This window comes from Sciurus carolinensis, chromosome 9 (assembly GCF_902686445.1).
Source record: "Sciurus carolinensis chromosome 9, mSciCar1.2, whole genome shotgun sequence".
In the NCBI taxonomy this organism is placed as follows: Eukaryota; Metazoa; Chordata; class Mammalia; order Rodentia; family Sciuridae; genus Sciurus; species Sciurus carolinensis.
The window spans coordinates 40,751,018-40,768,724 of NC_062221.1; the positions used below are offsets into that span (position 1 = coordinate 40,751,018).

The following is a 17,707-nucleotide window of genomic DNA, read 5'->3' on the forward strand; positions in this document are numbered from 1 at the left end:
GTTTAGCTATTGTGAATTGAGCTGCTCTGAACATTGATGTGGCTGCATCACTACAGTATGATGATTTTAAGTCCTTTGGGTATAAACTGAGGAGTGGGATGACTGGGTCAAATGGTGGTTCCATTCCAAGTTTTCTGAGGAATCTCCATACTGCTTTCCAAAGTGGTTGTACGAATTTGCTGTCGTACTACTGTATTAGTGTACCTTTTCCCCCACATCCTCACCAACATTTACTGAATCTTGTATTTATGATTGCCATTCTGCCTGAAGTGAGATGGAATCTTGCCGTGTCTATTTCCTGCCACTGCAACACTTGACATGGTCTGTTGGAGTAGAGGATCTGACACTTGACACGGTCTGTTGGAATAAAGGACTCAACACTTGACACGGTTCTGTTGATCGTCCTCCCTCTTGGGGGCCATAGGCGTAGCATGTCTCCATGTGTAGTTGCTTTTTAATATTAATAATCAATATATCATTTAGAAACTCATTGGAAAAACATTGGGAAGGTTTTACTGTATTGGGACACAAAATAGTGCACAATAAAAATTTGGCAGTAGTACATAGATAAAATATATGAAAGTAAACAATTACAGCTGTGTTCAAGTTAAAAGGAGCTTTAGTATAATAATAGATGGATAAAGAGACATTCCTCTGAGCTTGGATGCGGTGTTTAGCCTTTGTTGCTTTCTTAGTTTCAATAGTTGATTCTAGAGATACTTTACATAATAAAAACATTTAGGTTAGTCAAATATAATTTATGCTTTTTCTATGTTTAGTCTAATTCTTTGAGAATCAGAATAAGATTGTAGTCCGCCATTACATGAAATTAGAATAGACTAAATATTAATTATAAGTTGATTTCTTTGCCCTTTAATAATAGTAAAAACTTTTCACTGTTAAACACTAGAGTTCAAGGTGGGGGTGGTTTCTCAGAAAATCTAGTGATGTGTTTGTTCTGAAGTGGAAGGCTGGCAGATTATGGTGCCCTCAGTTTAGCTGGGAGACAAGGTTGTTTTAATCTAGCTGGGAAATAAGATTGTTTTGGTCTGGACTGTCATACAGAGAGAATGTGTACTTTGAGAAGAAGCATAGATTGTACTTTTGAAGGTTTTTCTTGTTTTAAACTAACCAAAAATGATATAATCATTACTAAAGAAAAATATCTATAAAAAGGCTGGCAGAAAAAATAAAGACAGATTCAGCCTCAGAACACTTGGTGTCTCTGTGTGCTGTTTCTCCACCGCACCAACACCTCCCATCCACCTAGGACCCCCGACCCCTGCTAGGGCTGGACCCCGGCAGTGGAGTTTTGATTTGCATTTCTCTAACTGCTAGAGATTTGAACATTTTTTTCATATATTCGTTGATTGATTGTATTTCTTCTGTGAAGTATCTGTTCAGTTCCTTAGCCCATTTATTGATTGTGTTATTTGTCTTTTTGGTGTTAAGTTTTTTAGTTCTTTATGTATCCTGAAGATTAATGCTCTGAGGTGCGTGTGGTAAAGATTTTTTCCAATTCTGTAGGCTCTTTCTTCACATTATTGATTGTTTCCTTTGCTGAGAAGAAGCTGATTAGTTTAATGTCATCCCATTTATTGATTCTTGAGTTTTCTTCTTGTGCTTTAGGAGTCTTATTAAGGAAGTCAGGTCCTAAGCTGACATGATGAAGATTTGGGCCTTCTTTTTCTTCTATTAGGCATAGGGTCTCTGTTCTCGTGCCTAGGTCTTTGATCCACTTTGAATTGATTTTTGTGCAGGGTGAGAGATAGAGGTTTAATTTCATTCTGCCAGATATGGATTTCCAGTTTTCCCAGCACCATTTATTGAAGAGGCTATCTTTTCTTCAACATTTGTTTTTGGCACCTTTGTCTAGTATGAGATAACTATATTTATATGGGTTTGTCTCTGTCTTCTATTCTGTACCATTGGTCTATGTATCTGTTTTGGAGCCAATACCATGCTGTTTTTGTTACTATTGCTCTGTAGTATAATTTAGGGTCTGGTATTGTGATGCTTCCTGCTTCATTTTTCTTGCTAAGGACTGCTTTGGCTATTCTGGGTCTCTTACTCTTCCCAGTGAATTTTGTGATTGCTATTTCTAGTTCTAGGAAGACTGTCATTGGGATTTTAATAGAAACTGCATTAAATCCATATAATGCTTTTGTTAGTGTGGCCATTTTAACAATGTTAATTATTTCTATCCAAGAACAAGGGAGATCTTTCCATCTTCTAAGGTCTTCTTCAATTTCTTTCTTTAGTTTTCTGTAGTTCTCACTGTAGAAGTCTTTAACTTCTTTTTTTAGATTGATACCCACATTTTTTTTGAGACTATTGTGAATGGGGTAGTTTTCTTAATTTCTCTTTCAGTGAATTCATCACTGATGTACAGGAATGCATTTGATTTACAGGTGTTAATTTTACATCCTGCTCCTTTGTTGAATTCATTTATGAGTTTTAGAAGTTTTCTGGTGGAATTTTTGGATCTTCTAAATACAGAATCATGTCATCAGCAAATAGTGATAGTTTGGGTTCTTCTTTTCCTATTTGTATCCCTTTAACTTATTTCTTCTGCCTAATTGCTCTGGCTAGAGTTTCAAGGATGATGTTGAATAAATGTGGTGAAAGAGGGCATACCTGTGTTGTTCCAGTTTTTAGAGGGAATGCTTTCAATATTTCTCCATTTAGAATGATGTTGGCTTTGGGCTTAGCATGGGTAGCATTTACAATGTTGAAATATGTTCCTTCTATCCCTAGTTTTTCTAGTGTTTTGAACCTGAAGGGATGCTGTATTTTGTCAAATGCTATCTCTGCATCTATTGAGATAATCATATGATTCTTGTCTTTAAGTCTATTGATGTGTTGAATTACATTTATTTCCATATGTTGAACCAACTTTGCATCCCTGGGATGAACCCCACTTGATTGTGGTGCACTATCTTTTTAATATGTTTTTATATGCAATTTGCCAGAATTTTATTGGTCTGAAGTTTTATTTATTTGATGTGTCTTTGTTTGGTTTGGGTATCAGAGTTATACTAGTTTTATAGAATGAGTTTGGAAGGGTTCCCTCCTTTTCGATTTCATGGTATAATTTGGGAAGCATTGATGTTAATTCTTCTTTGAAGGTCTTGTAGAATTCAGCTGAGAATTCATCTGGTCCTGGGTTTTTTCTTGGTTGTTAGGCTTTTGATGGCATCTTCTATTTCATTGCTTGAGATTAATCTGTTTAAACTGTGTATGTTGCCCTGATTCAGTTTGGGTAGGTTTTAGGTCTCTAGAAATTTGTCGATGTCTTCAAGATTTTCTATTTTATTGAAGTATAAATTTTCAAAATGGTGTCTAATTATCTTCTGTATTTCAGTAGTGTGTATCATATTTCCTTTTTCATCACAAATTTTAGTAATTTGAGTTTTCTCTTTCTCTTTGTTAGTATGGCTAAGGGTTTATCAATTTTATTCATTTTTTCAAAGAACCAACTATTCATTTTGTCAATTTTTTCAATGTTTCTTTTGTTTCATTTTCATTGATTTCAGCTCTGATTTTAATTATGTCCTGTATTCTACTGCTTTTGGTATTGATTTATTCTTCTTTTTCTAGGGCTTTGAGATGTAATGTTAGGTCTTTTATTTGTTGAATTTCTTTTAATGAATGAGCTCAATGCAATCAACTTCCCTCTTAGCACTACCTTCATGGTGTCCCAGATATTTTGATATGTTTTATCACTATTCTTATTTACCTCTAAGTATTTTTTATTTCAGTCCTGATTTTTTCTGTTACCCATCCATTTAATAGCATATTATTTAGTCTCCAGGTGTTAGAATAGCTTCTATTTTTTATTCTATTGTTGATTTCTAATTTCATCCCATTATGATCCGAAAGGATGCAGTGTAATATCTCTGTTTTTTTGTACTTGCTAAGAGTTGCTTTATGGCATAAGATATGGTCTATTTTAGAGAAGGATCCATGTGCTGCTTAGAAGAAGTACATTTGCTCATGGATGGATGAAATATTCTATATATGTCTGTTAAGTCTAAATCATTGATTGTATTATTTAGTTCTACAGCTTCTTTGTTCAATTTTTGTTTGAAAGATCTAGCCAGTAGTGAGAGAGGTGAGTTAAATTCACGCAGTGAATTGTGCTGTGTTTAGGGCATAAATATTTATGATTGTTATGTCTTGTTGATGTATAACTCCCTTAAGTAGTATGAAATGTCCTTATTTGTCCCTTCTGATTAACTTTGGATTGAAGCCCACTCTATCTGATATGAGGATGGAAACCCCTGCTTGTTTAGGTGATCCATGTGAGTGATGTTTTTTTTCCCATCCTTTCAGCTTCAGTCTGTGCCTGTCTTTGCCTGTGAGGTGACTCTCTTGAAGACACTACATTGTTGAGTCTTATTTTTTAATCCAATTTGTCAATCTATGTTTTTTGATTGATGAGTTTAGGCCATTAATGTTCAAAGTTATTTCTGAGATATGGTTTGTGTTCCTGGTCATTTTGGCTTATTTCTGGTTTTTACTTTGAATTAGTTTCTCCTTTGATTGACTATTCCTTTAGTATAGTTCCTGCTTTCACTGGTTTTTACTTTTTTTTTTCATTTCATGTTCATGGATGTTTTGTTAAGAATATTCTGAAGTACAGGCTTTCTGTTTGCAGATCCTTTTAATTTTTGTTTATCATGGAAGATTTTTATTTTATCTTCAAATCTGAAACTTAATTTTGCTGAATATACAATTTTTGGTTGGCATCCATTTTCTTTCAGAGCTTGGTACATGTTATTCCAGGAACTCCTAGCTGTGAGGGTCTGGGTTGAGAAATCAGGTGAGATCCATATTGGTTTCCACCTATATGTAATCTGATATTTTTCTCTTGCTGTCTTTAAAATTCTATCCTTATTCTCTATGGTAGGCAAAGTTCATTATAATGTGCCTTGATGTGGGTCTTGTAATTTTGCACATTTGGGGTCCTGTAAGCCTCTTGTATTTGATTTTCCATTTCATTCTTTAGTTTGGGGAAATTTTCTGATATTATTTCATTGAAAAGATTTTGCATTCCTTTGGTTTGTATCTCCACACCTTCTTCTATCCCAATAAATCTTAAATTTGGTCATGTCATCCCACAATTCTTGGAAATTCTGTTCATGATTTCTTAACATCTCTCTGTTGTCAACTCTATTTTCAAGATTATATATTTTGTCTTTATTGCCTGAGGTTCTGTCTTCCACCAAGTGGTCTAGTCTGTTAGTGATGCTTTATATTGAATTTTAAATTTGGTTTATTGTTTCTTTCATTTCAAAGATTTGTGTTCAGACTTGCCAAACTGCTATTCACACACATTTTGCTGTTATTTGTTACCATGCTTTCAAAAATATAATTGTTCAGTCACATTTCAGTATATAAGACAGTTGGTACTGCGTTCTTACATCCTGGCCTTTAATAAAAACTTTTACCATATTATTTTATCTTGACTGTTTTAACCCTATAGGTTTACTCATTCAGAACTTGAGTTCTGAGGAAAGACATATTTGCTGCTTAAATAAGCAATATCTAAAAGCATATTTAGTTATAAAAGTCTTATCAAGAATTAATATAATTTTCCTTTTAAAAGTTTCTATTTGTAAATAGTAATTTATAAGATATAAAGATAATTCTAAAAATACAATGTATACATGTACTATAAACTTCAATAGGACCTGAGTTTTATTCACATGTTGTTATACAAGCTACCATCACTTTGAAAACATACCTGTTCACCATACAGTAGAGGTCGGTTTAGATTTATTCCTTTAACTGCTTGGTTTTGAGTTAGTACTGTAGCAAATGCTATTACAGTTTGCATTCCCTAAAAAACAAACAGGTAAATTTGTTAAGGAAACTGACAGTATATAAGCTAATCTCTTTACATAAATATTTCAAGATCATTTATCTGAATTCTGATAAATCAAACTGTGTTTTTAAAAAAATTTAAGTATTTCTTGCTCTTCTAATTGTAGGTCCATCAATTCTGAAATGCATTGTTATTATATTCTTCTTTCTCTGGCCTAAAATCTGTCTGCAACATGCACAAGGAGTTTCTTAACATTTCAATATTCATTTCTTGGGTGTCTGATTCTAGTGCTGCTTCTTAGCTCTCGAGGTTCTGTATGATGCAGACCTTGTCCAGTCCCCATCTAGGACTCATACTATTTACACAACACATGACCTTGTACAGGTCTTCTTTTATGTTCACAAAGCACATGAAGTATGTGTGGTGGGAAAGGATTGCTAGTCACATTTTCCACAGCTCTCACAGACCTCTCCCCCAATCTGACTGGAAGGGTCTATTCTTCCCTCATCTTTGTGACAGACACCACTACATGCCAGAAACAATGGCTTCCTCTCACTCTGCCACATCTCTAAGCCTCCCATCCAATTAATCATTATTTCTTACAGTTTGCCTCCAAAAGATGTCTCAAATTAGTCCATTCCTTTGACTAGCATTCCTGGCCAAGTCCTCATCAACTGTCATCTGGAAAACTGCAGTGACTATCTTAGTGGTTAGTCAAGTTATCCCTGGCACCTTCCAACTTACCACACAGAAGCCAGAGAGATCTTTTAAAATCACCAGTCAGAGCCAGGCATGGTAGTACACACCTGTAATCCCATCAGCTCAGGAGGCTGAGACAGGGGGATCAAGAGTTCAAAACCAGCCTCAGCAATGGCAAGGCGCTAAGCAATTCAGTGAGACCCTGTCTCTAAATAAAATACAAAATAGGGCTGGGGATGTGGTTCAGTGGCTCTGAGTTCAATCCCTGGTAACAACAACAACAAGAAAGCACCAGTCAGATCATGTCACCCCTCAACTTAAAGTCTTTCCATATTTGCACTCATAAAAAGTCCCTCTGCTCCTAACCCATGCCCACATCCCACATAATCTTCCCTGATCTGGCCTCTGAACCTCTCCATTCGTACTTCAAGGTTCTTTTAACTTCCTCTGCTTAAACACTTGGGATTTTCATTTCTTAAAACCTGTCAGGTTTAACCAGGTGTGCTGGCCCACACCTATATGTCAGCAATTCAGAGGGTCAGGAGGCTGATGCAGGATTGAAAGTTCAAGGATAGCCTCAACAATTTAGCAAGACCCTGCCTCAAAATAAAAAATAAAAAGGCTTTGGGATGTGGCTCAGTGGTTAAGCACGCCTGGGTTCAATCTCTAATACCAAAAATAAAAAATAATAAAAAACAAAAAAACCTGTCAGATTTAGCCAGGCCCCAAGGTACATTCCTGTAATCCCAGTGACTTGGAGAGCTGAGGCAGGAGGATTGCAAATTCAAGGCCAGCTTCAGCAATTTAGAGAGGCCCTAATCAATTTAGTGAGACCCTGTCTTGAAATAAAACATTAAAAAGGGGAGATGGTTCAGTGGAAAAGCACCCCTGGCTTCAATCCCCGTACCAAAAACCAACCAACGAACAAATAAAACCTGTCATATTTAGCTAGGTGTGCTGGCATATCCCTGTAATCCCAGCAACTCAGGAGGATGAAGCAGTTATTATTACTGGTTTGAGGTCAAGTTTGAGGTCAGCCCCAGCAATTTAGCAAGACCCTGCCTCAAAATGTTAAAAAAAAAAAAAAAAAAAGACTTGGGATATAGTTCAGTGGTAGAGTGTCCCTGGATTCATCCCCAGTACTAAAAAAAAAAAAAGTCAGACTATTTCACTTGTTATGTACCTCCCTCATAACTATTGCCATCTCTGAATATGCAAAATGTTTACCTAGTACTTTTACTGTTTACTTAATACTTTTCCATTAAATTAAATCACTCTTCACTTATTTATCTTAAAACTTTGTATCACTGTCATATCCCTTGAAATAAACAGAAAACATTTGTGAAAAATAAATACAAGAATTACCTCCTTGGGCACGAGTAATATTAATGATAATGCATATGGGAAGCACTATCCAGTGTGGATACATGCTGGATTCTCTACCTGGAATGTACTGCCATGGACCCTCTACAGGATAGTTTTCTGCATCCTCCTAAATATTATCTCCTCACATCTCAGGCAATCATCTCATGAAGCAGAATTACCTCCTCCCCATTATCACAGTACTTGGTCATTTCTGTAGCACTTTTGTCTACTATATTTTGTTTTCCTAACTAAAATATAAGCTCCATTAAGGGCAGAGGCCATATCTGATTCATTGTTACAGCCTTTATCTAGCACAGTGACAGGTGTCATATAACATTGAGTTAATGCCTTCCCAGAACTATACTGGCTGCACCTACCACTTCTAAAAGATAGTCAGTCTTTCAGAATCTATTACCCCAGAGAGACTTTTAGCCCCTCTTACTGTTTTTGTGTCCCAGTGATTTGACATTAATCTGAGGCTATACAACAGGTTCATAAAGCTCAAGATTTGAAGACATGTTTGAGAAAGTGAAACCTGGAATTTGAAGACAAGCAAAAAACACATTTTTCATTATCAGGTTCAGAGCAGTTTTTAGCATCATGGTGTTTTTCTTTTTCTTTTTTGTGGGGGGCATTTTCTAGCATTATTTTAAACTTTTTTGGGCACAATATAAATACTACAAAGTACTTTCAAAGTAAAGGAATTTATATATGCTAGTGATCTACTATTTGTTTAATGAAAAAGAACATGATTGTTTTCTTTAAACATCCCTTACAGTTTAAAATGAAGACAGAAGTTTAGGAATATTCTTATTATACTGTGTATTTTCTATGATATTTACTATAATCTGATTTTATTAATAGCCTGTACTTTTATGTCAAGGAAAACCCCCCACTTTTTCTCTAATATTAGACATTAAGGGGAAGATTAACCATTCATAAGACTGTCATTTGATTGGTTTCTTGGATGGTTCTCTATGCTAATTTTCTTGGAGAACAACCCATTATCTTGGTGATTTTTTCCATAAACAAGTTACTCACCAGATCACAGTCACCCAGATCTAATTTCTCTAAGGATGAATTAATTTGCAGCATTGAAGCAAAAAACATTCCACCTTTATTTTCAATCTTATTTCCAGTCATTCGTAGGTATTTCAAAGTTGTATTCTTCTAAAAAAGAAAAGAATCAAAACTTAGTTATTTAACTTTTCTTTAAATTCTTTTTGTTGTAGATGGATACAATATATTTATTTATTTATTTATTTATTTATTTATTTATTTATTTATTTTTATGTGGTGCTGAGGATCGAACCCTGGGCCTCTCACATGCCATGTGAACACTCTACCAATGAGCCACAACCCCAGCCCCTATTTAACTTTTTAATCCATGAAATTCTCTAAATTAAATGAGTTAGGAGAGAGCATATTACCATTTATAGACACATGTAATTTTCAAGGAGATAGACTAGAATATTCCTTAAAGGTAACACTCTATTTCTCACTAGTTACAAATCCACTAGTTTAGTAAAAAGAATGACCAAGAAACAGAAGCCCAGCCAATAACCAGTAAATAAACCAGATTATAATAAACTTTCCTTTCATTAAAAAAATCTATAAATTTAATTTCTAAGAAAACTTTACCACTTTTTTTAGAGGTGAAATCCACATAATATAAAATTAACCATTTTAAAGTATACAGCTCAGTGACATTTACTACATTTCCAGTGTTGTATAGCCATCATTTGTAGCTCGTTTCAAAACATTTTCATTCCTCCTAAAAGGAGTCCTGTACCCATTAAGCAGACATTTTCCATTATATCATCACTTTATTTTTTGCAATGCTACATTCCTAACCCCCATTTTAAAGCAATATAATTTCTCAGACATTTGCAAGATTTAATTCCATCTCTTATTCCACTCTTGATAAATCACAAAATTAAAGATATTTCATCATTCTAATGAATAAATGTTAGGACATATAATAATGTAAACAATTATCTTTAAAATGAATTCAAACCCCCTTAAGATCAGGAAGAACACAAGTATGTCTGCCCTGACCACTTCTATTTAACACTTGAAGCTCTAGCTAGGGAAATTTGGCAAGAAAAAGAAAAAAAAAAAATCCAAGTTGGAAAAACTGTTTGCATATGATATGATCTTGTACTGAATATGGAACTTCCTAAGGAATCCACCAAAGAAATGCTGTTAGAACTAATAAACACTTTCAGCAAGAGTAAGATACAATATCAAAATATAAAAATCAATTGTATTTCTATACTCTAGCTATGAACAATCCAAAAATAGTTATAAAAACAATTCCATTTTCAGTAGCATCAGAAAAAATATTAATAAATTTAACAAAAGAACAACAAGACCTGCACATTGAAACCTACAAAACACAGTTGAAAGAAATTACATGGACTACATTCCATGATCATAGTTTGGAAGACTTAATACTGTTAAAATGCCAATACTCCACAAGTTTACAAATTTAATAAAATTCCTTCCAAAATCCTAGCTGCTTTTTTATAGAAATTGATAACCTGCTCCTAAAATGTGCAGAGAAATACAAGCGACCAACATAATCTTGAAAAATTAATAAAGTTAGAAGACTTACACTTCTTAATTTCAAAACTTACTACAAAACTAAAGTAATCAAGATAGTATGGTACTGGCATAAGGATAGAATGGATTAATAAAATTCAGAGTACTGCAGCAATAAACCCTTGCATTTACAGATAACTTTTTTTTTTGAACAAAGGTGTCAAGATAATTCAATGGGAGTAAAGAACATTTTTCTCAACAAATGTGGGAGGAACAAGTAGATAGTCATTATATAAAAGAATGGATTTTGAAGCCTACCTCATACATATATAAAAATTAATTCAAAATGGATAAAAGAACTAAATGAAAAAAAGCTAAAACTACAAAACTCTTAGAAGATATACATGTAAATCTTTGTGACCTTGGGTTAGGCAAAGTGTTCTTAGATAATATCAAAAGAAAAGCAACAAAATAAATAATTGGGTTGACCAGATTCTAAAAGGTTTTATGCTTCAAAGAACATCAAGGAAGTGAAAAGGCAACTTACAGAATTAGAGAAAATGACTTGCAGATCATATATCTGATAAGAAACTTATATCTAGAACATATAAAGAAGTCTTACAACTCAAAAGGACAACCCACCAGTTTCAGGGCATGCCCCGGCAGTCCCAGCTACTCCAGAGGTAGAAGCAGGAGAATCTTTTTAGCCCAGAAGTTCAAGACCAACCTGAGGGACTGAGGATAGAGCTTAGTGGTAGAGCTCTTGGCTAGCATGTGTAAGCCTTGGGTCAATTGGAAGGAGGAAGAAGAGGAGGAGGAGGAGAAGGAGGAAAAGAAGAAGGAGAAGTAGAAGGAGGAGGAGGAGGAGGAGAAGAATAAAGAAGAAGAGGAAGGAGGAAGGAGGGGGAGCAGGAGGATGCATGTGTAAGCCCTGGGTTCAATCCTCAGTGGAAGAAGAAGGAAGAAGAAGGGGAAGAGGAGGAGGAGGAGGGAGAGGGGGAGAAGGAGGGGAACGAGTAGGAAGAGGAGGGAGAAGGAGGAAGAGGAAGAGATCAACCTGAGCAACTAGATGAGACCTCATCTCAAAACAAAACCCAATCTAAAAATGGCAAAAAATCTGAATAGACATTTCTCCAAAGGATATATTCAAATGTACCATAAGCACATGAAAAGATGTTCTACATCATTTTTCATTAGGGAAAGGAAAAGAAAAAACTACAAAGTTTTTCATACTCACTAAGAAGGTTAAAATTAAAATGCAATAACAAGTGCTTGTGAGGATGTGGAGAAACTAGAACACTCAAACACTGTTGATATAATTGTTCAAAGGTACAGTCACTTTGGAAAACAACTGGCAGTTCTTCAAAATGTTAAACAGACATTACATGACCCAGCAATTCCACTTCTAGTTATGTACCCTCCAAACTGAAAACGTATGTCCAAAAAAACATGTGACTGTCCACATAACATTATTCATAACAGCCAAAAAATAGAAGCCTGAATGTCCCTCAATGGACAGATGAACACAATGTGATAGATCCATACAATGGAATATTACTTGCTAATAAAAACAGATGGAACATGACAATAAGGATGAAACTCAACAACATTAAGGCAGTCACAAAAGGCCACTATCATAGATAGGATTCCATCTATATGAAACATTCAGAATAAATGTACATATAGTAAGTAGATTAGTAGCTTCCAAGGATTGGAGAGTAGGGGAAGAATGGAAGGGGATTGCTAATAGTTTCTTTGGGATAGGGATTATGAGAATGTTCTAAAAATATTGATAGTGGCAATGGTTGCACAACTCTATAAATATACTTTAAAAAACTCCCACTGAATGAAAGACTTTAAAAGGGTCAATTTATTATATTATAATCTTGATAAAGTTATTTGTTTTTTAAAATGAGTTCAAAAGTGCTCATGTAATATCCATACTTTAAAGTACAATAATGAAATAATATAATTTCACATTAACATTTAATCTGTTGTTACCAAGCAATCAAAACTTAAAATTCCCAAATAATATGTTAATTTGAAGTACATAAATGCTTACATGAAGTGCTTTAGCAATCAATTCTCCACCTTCAGGTCCAATATCATTAAACATAAGATTTAAGTAAATGAGATACCTCTGTGTCTATAATGGGAGAAAAGAAGCTATTATGCATGTATTGTTGGAAATAAATCACATACACATTTATTTAATTAAAAACATTGACCACCAAAGAAAATCTTTATGGCTCAGAAAAACTGAATTCCAGCAAAAGCAACTACCATTAAAGAAAAATAAAATTACAATTCTTATTTAAATAATGAATTTGCAATATAAGTGAAAGGAAATGACTATATGCACTTTTACCAACAACTCAAAGTATGGACATGCTTTTTTATTTAACCATGATGAACAAGTTTGCAAAAGATAACTCAAAGATCTGGGAACCAGCTCTACTGAGACCAAATGAAAGTGATTTCCATATAATTCAAGTGTTATAAATAGAGTCAGGACCTTGACTCTATTTGCGTAACTAGTGTTTGTGTACATGCCATTAGACTAAGTAGTTTCACCTTAAACAGAACTAAGAATACTCTGTAGTCAAATAATACCTGAAGCAGTTTTGCAGCATAGTATGCACCAACATCACTTAGGACGTTATATCTCACATCCAAACCTGAAAGATACAAATGAAACTGTATATTCCTTATAAAGAACACTGAGGAGGTGGAGATACTAATTCTTAATCAAACATACCACTAATAAATGGATGATTCTGTAAAATTTCAGAAAGAATCCAAAAATCTTCACCAGTTACTCTTTCTACTGGGATTAATCGATTGTTACCAGCAATGTTTAAGGTGATTCCTTTTTCTGATCTGCTAAAATGCAAAAGAAAAAAATGGGGGAAAGATTTTGAAATACAAAGATAACTGATACTGGAACCATGTAGTAGACTGACTTAAAAGTATATAGTACATTTATACCAGGTAACTGAAAACTAGTGGACACTCTATAGACTTTGGGGAGTACTTTTAATGCATTCTATATGACTTAATTTCTCTCTTACACACACATGCATAAAGTATTCCCACTTTATATGTAATGACATTGAAAATATTCATGATTTGCTTCAATTCACCAGCTCACAGGAGTTAAAGGGAATCTGGAGCGCTGGCTTGAGGGCTCCTGGTCTAGTGCTCTTCCCAGTATCCTACACCATCTCTAAGACCTACTAACTGTGTCACTCATCTACTTATTCATCTGAATCAAAAGATACATCCTTTTTACCCAGCTTTTTCATGGCTATAAAATCACTGAATAGTCCAGGATTTTCACACACATAAGAATTAGTGAAATTACTAATGTGATGAAATACTTAGTTTTTCTTACCCCCTTTTAATCTCTTCATCCACTTCTCCGAGTACATGTAATATATAAGGATTTGTTTTCTGGGATTTTTCCAAACACAGATTTTGATAATGCTCCTGAAGACCAGCAAGAGATTCTGAAGTTTGGAAAAATAAATGCATTCATCATCACATACAAATTTTTCCAAAAGTTTTTTTCTAACAATACTTCCTTCAAAATTGTGTGTGTGTGTGTGTGTGTGTGCGCGCGCGCACGCTTAAAAGGACAGAGAACTAAGGATAAAAAAGGAGAAGAGAAATAAAAGGAATGAGAGGCAGAATAAAAATGCTGATATTCCTTATAAAGAGTACTTATTTCTTTGAGGGCCATGGATGCACCGACCAAAGCTGCGCAGACACTGACTCAAGTCAGCCCCCTAACTTGGAAATGACATAAAGAGAGAACTAACCTCTTTCCTCTGGTAGCTGAGGAAAATGATGTCCAGAGAAATTAAATATTTTATTCAAAGTCATATAATAATAAGGGTTTGTGCAAAATCAAACTGACTCCAAAGACTCTTCCCATTGTGCCACATGAGGTGCAAACAAATGCAGCAAGTACAACAGATTTCACATATATGTGTGTACATATATATATAGATAGTTTTTAAATAAAATTTGAAACTTTGGGCATAGTTTATGTCCTGGTTTTTTTTCAGTTAATATTTATTATAGTATAATATAAACAGTTTTCCATGTCATTAGATACTCTGAAAAATTTTTAATGTCAGTGTAGTATCTGTCATGTGAATGGGTGCACACAATCAAACCCTATTTTAGGAAATTATCACCTATTTTAGGAAATTTTCATGTATTTAAATAATATTGTAGCATAATATTTCCCAAACTGTGTTTTGTGGTACATGGGTACATGAATATCCTTTTTCTTTTTTGCACCAGCCCCTAAACTTGGAACATTAATGTTCCACAAGACCTTTAAAGTTGTTCCAAAGAGAATAGGTTTTGTTGTCAAGTAAGTTTGAGAAGTGCCAAAGTAAGCAAAGCTACACAGAGAACTATCTACAACACTTCACAGGGCATTTAAGACACTCAAAGTGAATAAAAATTCTTAAAATTGTTGAGCTGGGAATGGGACAGAGGATAAGAATGCTGCATTTCCCTGCATTTTATGGGACCATGGCTTACTGGGAATGCAATCTAGAAAATGCTGCTTTTGCATCCTGGCCAAGAAAGAAAGTACAACAGATTCCAAACAGGAACTGGAGCTGGGCTTCACCAGGCTTCCTATCTACTTGCTAACTACCACCTTCCTTGATATTAAAAAGAAGTCGGATCTCTGAGATTCAGTGCTGGGTGCACCAGGGTCCAGGATACCAGAAATGTGTCAGATTTAGGAATGATTTTTGTGAAGGCATAAAGGAATCCTTGATTACAGCTTCTATATTGTTAAAGTTACAAGAATATTCTTATTTAATTAGCTAGCCATATTTTAAAGTTTTGCTATATTTTCCTGTTATTCATTTGATTTAAAATTCACCCGTGTTTTATATATGGGGATTTAATGGTGCCAATATTTGACTTCTATACTATTTTCATATTAGAAAAAAATATTAAACGGTCTTCACACTGTAAAGCAAAAACGAGGAATCTATAGCTACACCGGAAAATGTCAAGAATCTAACCCAAATTTCGTTTACCCACACCTCTGGCAGGCATTTAAAAATTTCTGGAGAAGGGAGCTACTTATGTTGCAGGCAGCTCTCTCCAGATGATCTTTTATGTTAGTACAGCCGCGTACTGGAAAATCCAAGAGTTGGAGTCAGATTCGGTCGCCCTATCCATAATCGATGGTGTGTAACTTTGAGCAAATTATTTAAATTCTCAGGGCTAACATTTGCTTTTATGCTAAAGGCAGAGCATAGCAATGTTATCTCCCGGGTGCAATGAAGATTAAGGCTCTTTATCCACCTAGTTCCACATTCATCTATACACACTTTAAAACAAGTCCAGTGACTGGAAAGGCCGAGGTAGGAGGATCACAAGTTTGAGGTCAGACCTCTGCAACTTAGCAAGAAATTGTCTCGGAATAAAAAATAAAAGGGGCTAGGGATATAGCTCAGTGGAAAAGCATCCTTGGGTCCAGTCCTTCTTATCAAGTAAATAAATAAAGCAAATCAGAATCCAAATTTGAAACAGGGGACTGGTGTCATTCAGGTTAAGCTTTATTTGTTAAACAAAGGAAGTCCAAAAGTACAGTCAGAATTGGTCTCCAGAACCTCTTGCTCGTCCGGGGTCCGATCAAGGCGGCGGCGAGCCCCCAGGTACACGTTCCTTTGCGAATCGCAAAGCGACAGACACGCCTTCGCCCTCTCACACACAGGGCACAGTCGCGCAGCGGTCTGGGCTTCTCTCCTGCCCGCGTTTGGAGGCTCCGCAAAGTCTGGTCCACAGCTGGAGTCCCCAGGGGTATCCCCCATTGAGCCGCCTCGGGCAGGCAGCTTGCTTGAGGAACTAGCCGGTGCGACCCTGCCGTCCCTCGCGCGTAGCGTCCGGGCCAGGCGGGCGCCCAACAGCACCCTCCCACTTACCGCTCTCGCTCTCGGAAGCCGACTCTCGGTTGGGGTCAGGGGTGAGGACAGGAGTTGGGGTATCGATGGTCTCCGTCTCCTGGGCGACCTTCTCCAGCAGGCAGCTCCCCATCGTGCGCTCAGCTAAAGGTTGCGACGACTGCTGCGCTGCCATGGCAACTACCCGCCACGCTGCGCCCCGCCCCGCCCCGGCCGCCGGCGCAGCTGGGAGGGAAATGGGGCGGAGCCACGACGCAGGGGCGGAGCCACGGCGCAGGCTCAGAGCGCCGGATCCAGCGCGCTGCGGGCTCCCAGCCACCAGCGCGTGGACCCTGAGGCCCTGCTGGGCAGGCGGTGAAGCAGATTCTGAGGCTCCTGGGCTACCCAGCCCGGGCTGAAAGGCACACTGAGAGAGGGCGCCTCAGCTCCTTTGCAGGGAGGAGTAACCGGGTTTGGGAGACTAGGATGCAGGGCTAGGGGCCGGGACTAGAGAGACGATTATGACACAGCTGTCACCCGCAAAGTGTGCACAAGTCTGCAGGGGCCAAGCTCTGGAAACCGATAGTAGCACCAGCACGCGTTAAGGGCGTGGGGCTGTGGGAACATAAAGGGTTTTGTAGAGGGGCGGGACCATCAAGGACGACTTTCTGGAGGTGACAACCGAATTAGTCAGAGATAATCTGTCAGAGGGCTTAGTGTGTGCTGCAGAGGCGCAGGTACTTTTGAATGCACCCAGATCAGTACAAGGAGGGGAGAAGCAGGCGCATCTTCCGAGGAGCACGAGTGTGATGGTGCAGGAGCATCAACTGTTAAGAGACAGGGACCCCGGAGTCCTCGGATCGCAAGAAATGAATGGAGGATGGAGTTGACTGGACTTGGATGGGAAACCGTCACAAGCAACTCCAGCAACCCAAGAGAGACTTTGGCTAAGGTGGAAGTGTTACCGCTCCAGTTCACCTAATGGCGCCAAGAGGGGACAGAACCCAGTGATATAACAAGGTAGTATGGTCAGGATGTGGTACTTTTTTGAGTGTGGAAGGGAAACAAGGTAGGAAAGGGGCAAGATCTTCTGTTTGGGAGTTGCCATAGACCGAAACGAAGGAGTTGGAGGGGACATGTAGAGGACTCTGGAGGGATTTGAACTCCTTGAGGGTGAGAACGTGGAGGAAAACGCGCAAGGTGAAAACAGGCCGCTAATAAAACAATTAAGTGTAGAATGCTCATCAGTGCATGTGAGACCCTGGGTTCAATCCCCAGACACACACACACACACACACACACACAAGTTGATAAGCTTTTATTTTATTTGTTTATTTATAATAAACATCTG

The 17,707-nt window shown here is 36.9% G+C and overlaps 1 protein-coding gene across 1 annotated transcript in view; it reads right to left on the reverse strand.

Annotated features, from left to right (window-relative positions):
* The window catches only part of LOC124993592 (protein NLRC5-like), a 128,006-nt gene that overhangs the window by 12,716 nt on the left and 97,583 nt on the right, over positions 1-17,707 (reverse strand). Inside the window, 6 exon segments of the mRNA XM_047565461.1 lie at positions 5,750-5,845; positions 8,936-9,064; positions 12,501-12,584; positions 13,052-13,116; positions 13,197-13,321; positions 13,833-13,947. Of these exon segments, the coding sequence (XP_047421417.1) occupies positions 5,750-5,845; positions 8,936-9,064; positions 12,501-12,584; positions 13,052-13,116; positions 13,197-13,321; positions 13,833-13,947 (614 nt within the window).